The sequence below is a fragment of the Pseudophryne corroboree genome, chromosome 2 (assembly GCF_028390025.1).
Source record: "Pseudophryne corroboree isolate aPseCor3 chromosome 2, aPseCor3.hap2, whole genome shotgun sequence".
Classification (NCBI taxonomy): domain Eukaryota; kingdom Metazoa; phylum Chordata; class Amphibia; order Anura; family Myobatrachidae; genus Pseudophryne; species Pseudophryne corroboree.
The window spans coordinates 1,013,674,214-1,013,686,277 of record NC_086445.1 but is presented as its reverse complement, the minus strand read 5'-3'; the positions used below and the strand labels follow the sequence as shown (position 1 = coordinate 1,013,686,277).

The 12,064-nt window shown below is 43.4% G+C and overlaps 1 protein-coding gene across 48 annotated transcripts in view; it reads right to left on the bottom strand.

The window, feature by feature from the left end:
- LOC135050271 (uncharacterized) overlaps positions 1-12,064 on the bottom strand; it is a 466,297-nt gene that overhangs the window by 39,347 nt on the left and 414,886 nt on the right. For 47 of the 48 annotated variants that reach the window (XM_063956613.1, XM_063956631.1, XM_063956611.1 and 44 more), the window contains 2 exons: positions 9,638-9,781; positions 2,313-2,456 (listed from right to left, as the gene is read on the bottom strand). In XM_063956613.1, the coding sequence (XP_063812683.1) occupies positions 2,313-2,456; positions 9,638-9,781 (288 nt within the window). The remainder of the gene's footprint in view (positions 1-2,312; positions 2,457-9,637; positions 9,782-12,064) is intronic. The other variant, XM_063956632.1, reaches the window with a different exon arrangement.

Sequence of the window (12,064 nt, the reverse complement as noted above, 5' to 3'; positions counted from 1 at the left end):
TTGCGCAATCAAACAGATAATCCATAGCATTACATGCTCCCCCTCTACCACTGCACTCTATACTCTACCTGTGCTTTTGGGGTAAAAACACCATTTAACCCCGGGAACACTTGAATTGAAGCAGCAGCCTCTAGAATAGCATTCCTTATCACTTATCCCAGGAAAACCACAATCTTCACGCTCTTTGATGTCCACACTACATTGCGGTTTATCTTGATGGAGCAGAGCACACATCAAGACATAGGATGTATTACAATGCATGAAGAGAAAGTTGGGAGCTCTACTGCAAGTACTGTAACTCTTGACAATCAGAAATTTATAATTGGCAACATAGCCAACATGTACCAGATACATAGAACACACTGTTACCTGAGATTGCCCTCTGAAAATTACCATCAGTTGGCAACTGTGCATGAGTGGGCGGTGCTTGCTCTCTATATGCCCACCCATTTGTGTGACAAAAAAAAAAGTAGAACTGACAGTTATACGCTATACAATTATCTGGCAGGTCATCCGTCTGGTTGGAATTAAAATCGGTTAATGTATCAACTATTTTACATAAACACTGGAAAAGAGAAAAATTGTCAGACAAGTTGGTTAAAACAAATATTCAAGCCATTTTTTTTTAAACAACTATTTTTGTCCATTTTCCAGTGTTTGGGCGGAAATGGTTGATTGTGATTTGTTCTTCTACATTACCAGATATTCATTCCAACCAGTTTGGACAGATTGTCCTCCAGATAATTGTATAATGCAGTGGTTCTCAAACCATCCTCAGGACCCAACATAGTTCACATTTTCCAGATCACCTAGCAGGTGCACAGGTGTATTCATTACTCACTGACACAGTTTAACAGATCCACCAATAAAGCTAATTATTTCACTAGTGATTATGTGGGGAGATCTGGAAAACATGTAATGTGTGGGGTCCTGAGGAAAGTTTGAGAACCTGTGGAAGAGTGTATATCTAGTTTACCGATAGATCAATGTACCTGTAAGGCTTTGTTACTAGTGCACCTCATGACTGAAGGCTCCCATCACTTGTTTATTGTATATTACTACTTAGAGGTGTGAGTGTCATGTAGTATTGTGAGACACAATGAGCATCACATACTGTATTAATGTCTCTAGTTCTCAGTGAATAGATATGAAGTATTCTCAAAAAGTTAGAAATGTGCGGGTTCAAATTTACTCAGTTCTTAAAGCCTAAATTAACGAGAGTTCAGATCTATTCAGATTTTTCTTATTTACTATCCTAAACATGTGACATCTGGGGGCCAATAAGAAGCCATTTTTTGAGCCAGGTAAGTTTAGGTAAACCCAAAAACACACATCTCTACTAAAAATAGGGATCAAAATCTGCTCCCAATCAGTGTTTATCCTGATGCATAATCATCTGGGTATGTAGAAGTGTGTGATCTCATTACTTGCATGTGATTAGAATTGCCTGTGTTGAAGATGTTGTTCAGTGAAGTATAGTTCATGGAGCGTACGTGGCCTCTGAGGTGTAGCGTGGAGACATGACACCCGGGAGCAGGGTCATGTCACAGCACCCCCACCCACCACATACATATATAGATTCACACACATTTAGGCACAGAATCACATACACAGATATACATTTATACACAAACACACAGACACTCACAATAATACACATTAATTCTCACCAAAAGGGCAGCAGCAGAGCATCTCCACATTCTAGCCTGATGGGCAGAGCTTCTGTGCAATTGACCTCCGTGGGTAGAAGGAAAGGACTGAGGAAAGGGGAAGGGGTGGCTACCATACTGCCTGTATGTTTCATATTACCAAATGCAGATACCCGACAGCCAGGAAGGTTCTTTTAACATGGGACATGGAACATGCAGGCAGTGTGGTAGCAACCCTTCCCCCTCTTCCAGTCATCTCCTACCCCGACATCCTGGCTCTCAGCTCTGTTACATAGACAGCGCCTTCTGTCCCCAGCGGCACCTGGAGATCCAGCTCCACTCGTTCCCCCCTCGCTACACCCCTGCATGGCCTAGTGCTTACTTGTCACAGGGCAATTTAGTTCCTTTGGTCAACTGATCATTTGGGTTCAGCTGTGTTAAAATCAAAGTAATTTTTTAGGAGCAGGAAAACATTTGAATAGCTGATAACAGGAAATATCCACTTACACAACATCATGTTCTTATATACTGTGACCATGGCTAAGAATAAGGGATACACAAGCAAATCTTAGCACTATGGGCCTAATTCATGTTTGTGCCCCATCAAATCTGTAATCAATAGCACTACATGCTCCCACTCTACCACTGCACTCTATACTCTACCTGTGTCTTTGGGGTAAAAACACCATTTATCCCCGGGAACACTTGAATTAAAGCAGCAGCCTCTGGAATAGCATTCCTTAGCACTTATCCCGGGATAACCGCAATCTTCACGCTCTGTGATGTCCACACTACATTGCTGTTTATCTGGAGGGAGCAGAGCACACATCAGGACAATAGGAAATATTACAATGCATGACAAGAAAGTTGGGAGCTCTACTGCAAGGACTCTAACCCGTGACAGTCAGAAATACGGTCTACTGCATTTTGCCAGTGCTTGGGATCCCTGCACCAGGATCCTGAACGCCGGCAGGCAGCAGGGCGAGTGCAAAAGAGCTCCTTGCGGGATTCACTGCATTGGCCACTATGCGGGCACAGTGGCATGCCACGCTATTTATGCTCCCTCCAGTGGTTTCCTGGACACCCCAAGAGGGAGAATAGTTGTCAGTATGCCGGCTGTCAGGATCCCGGTGCTGGTATGATGAGCGCAAGGATCCTGACAGCCGGCGTATCAAATGCCTTCCACCAAATACATAGGGCCTAATTCAGATCTGATTGCAGCAAAACCATGTGCAGTGCAGATGGGGCAGATGTTACATGTGCAGAGAGATAGATTTGGGTGGGGTGTGTTCAAATTGAAATCTAAATTGTAGTGTAAAAATAAAGCATCCAGTATTTACCCTGCACAGAAACACTAACCCCCCAAATCTAACTCTGCACATGTTACATCAAGTGTGGTATGCTAGATAGACTAGACTTAGGTCGTCAGTAAATAGGTCAACATGGTTTCTAGGTCGACAGGGACTATAGGTCAGCATGTACTAAGTCGACATAACAAAAGGTTGACCTGAATTTAATAGTTTCTGGCGTCGTTTTCTTCATAGTGACCAGGAACCCTAATTAGTGCATTGTGTCCCCTCGCATTGCTCGCTTCCATCGCCATGCTTCGGGCAAGGTGCCTCGCTCCACTACCGCTACGCTCGGCACAGGTTACCGTTCCCAATTGTAGTCCACGTGCATCACAAAGTATGAAAAAGTTCAAAAATGATAAAAAATTAAATAAAAAAAAAGTGAAAAACTCATGTCAACCTTTTGTCATGTTGATCTAGTACATGTCGACCTAGTGTCCCTGTCGACCTAGAAACCATGTTGACCTACTTACCATCGACCAATAGTGGTCATCTTAGACCGTGTCGACCTAAACACCGGATCCAGTTATATCTGCCCCCCTGCACTGCACATGGTTTTGCCCATTAGATAACAAATTTGCTGCTGCGATCAGATGTGAATTACTCCCATTACTGGCAACATTGCAAACGTGTCCCAGATACATAGAAAACACTAATGCTTGATGAATCTGACAAATGATATATTCTCACATGTAAATACTTTTCCATATCTCTCACCACAGAGAATAAGAAGAACACTGTAGATGGCCCCATACACTACAACCATTTTGCATGATTTCATACTATTTCGGGCCGATATATATTATAAAAAGTGTCAGATCATATATGTTTCACGTCCAATCCGATGCGTGGTCCCATGAGCATCGGATCGGAGCCACTAGGTGGTTGGTGCTGCACCAATGATGCCAGAATTGGGTGGAAAGTGTGTTTTTTGTGCATGTGATATATCGCATGCGATGCATCACAGAGAAGTGTGACTGGCATTCTCAGGACACTCCCAGCCCCCCTAGCCCTCTAATTCAGCCTATCATATACATCTTATGGTACAATTGTATGCCATACGATATATATCACATGCGTTATATAGCGGCTTCATCAGTCGCATGCGATACATCTTATACAAAATAGCACAAAAGCACCAAATCATATGGAATCACTCCTGGGAAGGTCCCGGGGGGAGTTCAAGGTAAATCGCATCCGATTTCAGCCTCAGACATATCGTTAGTATATGGGGCCCTTAAGAATTGCACTCAATATTCAGAAAGAGGGGCATTGTTGTGGAGTTGGGATGTTTTCCAGTGTTTGGGAGCAAATGGTCAAATTTCGTTTACTCCTGTATACAGTATTACCAGATTTTTGTTTCACCTAGAAAAGATTGGACAGATAATCTGTAAGTGTGTAGGGCACTTGTGTGTATCCAGCTTAAGAGGCGCGAGCGTCATAACTATAATGACTTGTGAGTAACTATACAGCAGCTCCATACCTTGTGACTTGGAGAAGAAACACCAGTTAACCCAAGGAATGCTGGAGTCAAAGTAACAATTCCTCCTCTTACATTCCGCAGCACTTATTGTGGGGTAGCCGCAATCCCTTCTGCTGTACGGTTCCACGTTACATTGTTTGTCACTTGCCGTTGATGCAATAAGGAAACATCCAGAAGTTACAGCAGCTTAAGGTTTCTTTTTAATAAGATGGGGCAATTTAGCTAGATTACAGGGCAATTTAGCTCCTTTAGTCAACGGATCATTTGGGTTCAGCGGTGTTAAAATCAAAGTATAATTATTTAAGGAACAGTTCAAACAGTTGAACAGCTGAAAACTGGGAATTTCCACTTAAACAATGGCATCTTTTTGAATATTCTGTCTGACCATGGCTAAGAATAAAGGATACCTCATTGTGAGGGGATCCGGTCTGAAGATAGACACGGTCTTGGTCGACATGGATGGAAGGTAGACAGGGTTTTTAGGTCGACATGTGCTAGGTCGACAGATCAAAAGGTCGACATGAGTTTCACATTTTTCTTTTTTTGAATTTTTTCATACTTAACGATCCACGTGGACTACGATTGGAACGGTAATCTGTGCCGAGTGAAGCGGTAGCGGAGTGAAGGCACCATGCCCGAAGCATGGCGAGCGAAGCGAGCCATGCGAGGTGACGCGGTGCACTAATTGGGGATCCCGGTCACTTTACGAAGAAAACGACAAAAAAAAAAAAAATCCTCATGTCGACCTTCCATCCATGTTGACCTAGTGACTGTCGACCTATAGTGGTCGACCTAAACATTGTCGACCTAGATAATGTCTATTGATGAACTACACCCATTGTGATGGCTTGCATTGTAAAGTGAAGCTTGGCTTTATAAGTGAATTGTGAGTTGGAATCAGCAGCAGGTGAGTTAGAATACAGAAAAAGGTGAGTTTTGTAATACGCAACCAGGAACACAAATTTTTGCAATACCATTAAGTCTCTGGTGAGGCTGCAAGGGGCTGGCCTTGCGAGTGATTGAGAGGGTCTCTAACTTGGAGTAACAGAGGGGCTGAGATTTCATTTGTGAGGGGCAGATATTTTGAGGTTATAGAGCTGCCTTTGTTTCTGTCTTTGTTTTATTTTGTGTGTGAGCATGCTAGGTACTGCCCAGGGACGCTGCCGGTGGGGAAAGAGCCTACTGCTGCCAGCAGGTACTACCAGGGACCCACAATCGGCCTGTATCCACTGCTGAGCTGCACAAGGAAGACTGCTGCTGCAGACGTCAGAGGAGAGGACGGAAAGGGACTGAGACTGCTGAATACAAGCAAAGGAATCGGTGACTGCTGCTGCATAAAAGTGAAGGATTAGGGGACACAAAGGATAGATAAGTATAAGCCCTACTTCATTATTGTATAGTGAGTGTTTTGCCTAGATTGTTACCCAAGAAGAAATAGAGAAGCAAAACAAAGTTAGACCTTACAAAAATATGGGTGGGGCTGGGATTGAGGATTTCACTCAGTGCATGTCGTGCAAGATGTACGTGCACCTGGAGCAACCGTCCCAATGTGAGTACATCTGCACGAGGCGTGTGCGAATGGTTGCCCTGGAAGCCTAGGTAACTGATCTAGAGCAAACCGTTACGCGACTGAGGGACATTCACAATCTCCAGCGAAGTTTAGATATAACAGTGGAGGAGTTGAGGTAGGGGTCACTGGTAGATGAGGATGATCAGGTAGCTAGCTGGGTCAGTGTTACAAGGAAGAAAAAGAGGGGGGAGGCTCGACATCTCTGAACTATCAAACCTGAATAAATTTGCATGACTGGACGAGGAATCGGAGGATGATAGTGAGGAAATGACGGTGCTGGAGGAGACTGTTCAATCTAGCAACCAGAGGAGCGGTCCTTCTGGTGCAGTTGGGATAAAAGTTAGTAAGGTACCTAGTCAGATTGTGGTGGTAGGGGATTCCATTATTAGGAACACAGATAGGGCAATCTGCTACTGGGACCGTGATCGCCGTATGGTCTGTTGTCTCGCGAGTGCGGCACATCGCGGACCGGGTAGATAGATTGTTGGGAGATGCTGGGAAGAAACCAGCCGTCTTGGTGCATGTTGGCACCAATGACAAAGTTAGTGGAAGGTGGGATGTCCTTAAATACTATAGGGAATTAGGCAAAAAACTTAAGGCAAGGACATCTAAGGTAATATTCTAATTATTACCCATGCCACGTGCTAGCCCAGGGAGAGACAGGGAAATTAGGGAGGTAAATGTGTGGCTTAGGGATTGGTGCAGGAAAGGAGGGTTTGTTTTCCTAGAACACTGGGCGGACTTCTCAGTCAGGCGCCATCTTTTTTGTGGTGATGGATTGCACCTGAATGAGGGGGCAGTGGTGCTGGAGGAAGGGGGGGGGGGGGGGGGAGGGTGGTTAAATGGTTGGAGGAGATTTTAAACTAGGTGCCAGGGGGAGGGTTTAGCAAGAAATTGCGGGTCATTCAGTAAGAATAGCAGGGGTGGCGTTAGTGAACAAAATGGTGGAGGAGTAACGGGGAGGAATAGAGCAGACGGCAAGGGTAGTAACATGGGAACTAAAAAGGGTTTTAGAATAACAGTAACCAATGACGATTACGGGTCATCTTTGCTGCATAAGAATTATGATGTCCCTACCATAAGGGGAATACATCTCAATTGTATGTATGTAAATGCTAGAAGCCTTATAGGAAATAAGGGGAACTAGAAATCCTCGCAGCAAGCAAGGAATATGATATTATATGCATTACTGAAATGTGGTGGGATGAATCTCATGATTGGACAGTCAATCAAGATGGTTACACGCTGTACAGGAGTGACAGACTAAATAAACGGGGTGGAGGGGTATGTCTTTACGTAAAGCCATTTCTAAAACCTAACAAGCAATTATAAAATACAAGTCTGAGGGGGATGCAGAGTCATTTCATCACTATAAGGACTAACAAAATATGCAAAAAAGGAATAAGAGCAGCTAAAGTAGAAACTGAAACAGCAAGAGAGACTAAAGGAGAGTATAGGCTATTAAAAAGGACAAGAGGGGAGTCTTAATCAAAAGTGATAATGACATAGCAAACAAGCTAAACAAGTTTTTTTCAACGGTATTTACGAGAGGACCAAATGCTTATTTACATGAGGAGGTAGTCTGTGACCGATTAAAAAAGTTAAAGATTAATAAGTCACCTGGTCCCGATAGAATTCACCCGAGGGTTCTTATGGAGCTGTACGCTGAACTAGCAAGACCTCTATTTTTGATCTTCATGGATTCGGTTAAATCTGGTATGGTTCCCAAAGACTGGCGTATAGCAGAGTTAGTACAGATATTCAAATAGGGGAGCAAAGCTGAACCAGGTAATTTTAGACCAGTTAGTCTTACATCTATAGTGGGGAAAGTATTGGAAGGTATTCTAAGGAACAGTATTCAAAAGTTCCTTGAAGCAAATAAGGTCATTAAAAGGAACCAACATGGATTTGTGAAGGACAGATCATGTCAGACCAACTTACTTGGCTTTTATAAAACAGTAAGTGCGAACCTTGATCAGGGTAAGGAGGTGGATGTAATCTTTTCAGACTTTGCCAAACTTTTGACACTGTACCACACATGCATCTTATCTATAAGCTACAAGAAATAGGGCTAGGGAGCACAATGTGCACTTTGGTTAGATAATAGGGAGCAGCGCGTTGTGGTCAATGGACTTTTTTTTTTAAATTGGACTAAAGTACTAAGTGGTGTGCCACAAGGGTCTGTACTCGGACCACTTTTGTGCAACATTTTCATCAACCACCTAACAGTAAGTCTAGAGAGCATGGTGTTAATTTTCGCACACGATACCAAATTGTGTAAGGTTATAAATACGGAGGGGGATGCTGAGTCTCTTCAGAATGAAGAAGCATGGGCAGCAAAAACGAGAATGAGGTTCAACACAGACAAGTGTAAGGTAATGCACTGTGGGGGCAAGACCAATAACACCTACATATTAAATGGGGTAATATTAGGGGATTCTGTACCGGAAAAAGACCTAGGGGTGCACATAGATAAACTAAGCAGCAGTACCCAAAGTAGGAGTGCAGCAAAGAAGGATAATAAGATTAGCATGCATAAAATGGGGAATTGATGCAAGGGTCGAGAGTATTATACTCATTATATAAATCACTAGTGAGGCCACATCTTGAATACTGTGTGCAATTTTGGGCACCATATTACAAAAAAAGATATCCTGGAGCTAGAAAAGGTTCACAGGCGGGCGACCAAACTAATCAAGGGCATGGAGACGCTGGAATACGAGGAAAGGCTTGCAAGGCTAGGCATGTTTACATTGGAAAAGAGGAGACATGATCAACATCTGCAAATATATAAGGGGTCAATACACAGTTTGGCAGGGGCCGGTTTTCTATAAGATCAGCACAGAGGACACGTGGTCACTCGCTTAGGTTAGAGGAGAGGAGTTTCCGCACATTGAGAAAAGGTTTTCACAGAAAGGACAATAAGTGTTTGGAATTCCCTGCCTGAGAGTAGTAATGGTGGACTCCGGCAACACCTTTAAGAATGGGTTGGATAAATTCCTATTGGATAAAAATATTCAGGGTTATGGTGCGTAGGCACGCATTATAGCTAATATAACTATTCCTAACATAAAAATAACTAGTCCTATAATAAGACTGCATAGGGGACCACAAATAGGTTGAACTCAATAGACAATTGTCTTTTTTCAACCTTCGTTACTATGTTACAAACTCTTATGGGCCCTACACACTGGCAGATTTCACCAAACAATATGAATGTTCTTGTTCATTAATGCATGAAAACTCATTCATATCATTCAGTGTGGAGGCAGCAATGATGAATGAGGCAGAGCCCTGCGCTCGTTCATCTTTGGTGCACCGTTTCTTATGCATGCGAGCCAATACGGACAATCTCGTCCATATTAGCATGCACTGCTATGGAGCCAGGCTACAGGAAGGGGGGGGGGGGGGTGAAGTATCTTAAATCCCCCCCCCCAGCCGTATCGGCCGTCAGGCATCTCGGCAGCACACCACCATATGTGTAGGGCCCTTTAGAGCTATGGGTCCAATTCATGTATGTGCACCATCAAATCTGTAATCAATAGCACTACATGCTCCCACTCTACCACTGCACTCTATTCTCTACCTGTGATATTGGGGTAAAAACACCATTTAACCCCGGGAACACTTGAATTAAAGCAGCAGCCTCTGGAATAGCATTCCTCATCACTTATCCCAGGAAATCCACAATCTTCACGCTCTGTGATGTCCACACTACATTGCTGTTTATCTGGATGGAGCAGAGCACACATCAGGACAATAGGAAATATTACAATGCATGACAAGAAAGTTGGGAGCTCTATTGCAAGTACTCTAATAGGCCCTACACACTGGCCGATTTTTAAAAAGATGTGAACGATCTCGTTCATAAATGAACGAGAACTCGTTCATATCTTTCAGTGTGGAGACTCCTGCGATGAACGATGCGCGTCCCCATGCTCGTTCATCGCTGGTCTCCCGTCGGCTGTGCATGCAGGCCAATATGGACGATCTCGTCCATATTTGCCTGCACTTCAATGCAGCCGCGTGACGGGGGGAGTGAAGAAACTTCACTCCCCCCTTCACTGCCCCCCCGCCGCCGGGTCGCTCGTCGGCCGTATCCGCCGTCGGGCAGCTCGGCCAGTGAGTAGGGCCCCTAACCCTTTACAGTGCCAAATACAACTGCCAACATTGCTAACATGTACAAGATACATAGAAAACACTTACCTGAGATTGTCCTCTGGAAATTATCAGCTGGCAACTATGCTTGAGTGGGCGGTGCTTGCTTTCTGACAGTTAAGCTTGGCATACACTATACAATTATCTGGCAGATCATCCATCCAATCTGTCTGGTTGGAATGAAAATCTGTTAATGTATCAACTATTTTACATAAACACTGGAAAATGAAGAAAAATGGTCAGACAAGTTGTTTAAAACAAATATTCAACCAATTTCTTTAAACAACTATTTTTGTGCATTTTCCAGTGTTTGGGTGGAAATGGTTGATTGTGATTTGTTCTCATACATTACCAGATATTCATTCCAACCAGTTTGGACAGATTGTCCTCAAGATAATTGTATAGTGCAGTGGTTCTCAAACCATCCTCAGGACCCAACAAAGTTCACATTTTCCAGATCACCTGGTATGTGCACAGGTGTATTCATTACTCACTGACCCAGTTTAAAAGATCCACCAATGGCATTAATTATTTCACTAGTGATTATATGGGGAGATCTGGAAAACATGTAATGTGTGGGGTCCTGAGGACAGAGCTTGAGAACCTGTGGAATAGTGTATATCTAGTTTACCGATGGATCCATGTACTTGGGAGGCTTTATTACTAGTGTACCTCATGACTGAAGGCTCCCATCACTTATTTATTGTATATTACTACTTAGAGGTGTGAGCATCATGTTGTATTGAGAGACACAGTGTATCACATACTGTATTAATGTCTCTAGTTCCCAGTGAATAGATATGAAGAATTCTCAAAAAGTTAGAAATGTGCGGGTTCGAATTTACTCTGTTCTTAAAGCCTAAATTAACGAGAGTTCAGATCTATTCAGATTTTTCTTATTTGCTATCCTAAACATGTGACATCTGGGGGCCAATAAATCTGCTCCCAATCCGTGTTTATCCAGATACACTTCTACATACACTTCTGCATAATCATCTGGGTATGTGTGATCTCATTACTTGCATGTGATTAGAATTGCCTGTGTTGAAGATGTTGTTCAGTGAAGTATAGTTCATGGAGCGTACATGGCCTCTGAGGTGTAGCGTGGAGACATGACACCCGGGAGCAGGGTCATGTCACAGCACCCCCACCCACTATATCTTCACACACATTTAGGCACAGACATATATACACACATACATTTATACACAAACTATTATAAACAAAATACACATTAATTCTCACCAAAGGGCAGCAGCAGCGCATCTCCACATTCTAGCCTGAGGGGCGGAGCTTCTATGCGATTGACTTCCATGTGTAGAAGGAAAGGACTGAGGAAAGGGAAGGGGTGGCTACCATACTGCCTGTATGTTTCATATTACCAAATGCAGATATCCGACAGCCAGGAAGGTTCTTTTAACATGGAACATGCAGGCAGTGTGGTAGCCACCCATTCCCCCTCTTCCAGTCATCTCCTACCCAGAGATCCCGGCTCTCAGCTCTGTTACAGAGACAGCGCCTTCTGTCCCTAGCGGCACCTGGAGATCAAGCTCCACTCGTTCCACCCTCGCTACACCCTGCATGGCCTAGTGCTTACTTATCACAGGGAAATTTAGTTCCTTTGGTCAACTGATCATTTGGGTTCAGCCGTGTTATAATCAAAGTAATTTTTTTAGGAGCAGGAAAACATTTGAACAACAGCTGATAACAGGAAATATCCACTAACACAACATCATGTTCTTATATACTGTGACCATGGCTAAGAATAAGGGATACACAAGATAAACTCTTAGAGCTACTGTATGGGCATAATTCATGTTTGTGCTCCATCAAATCTGTAATCAATAGCACTACA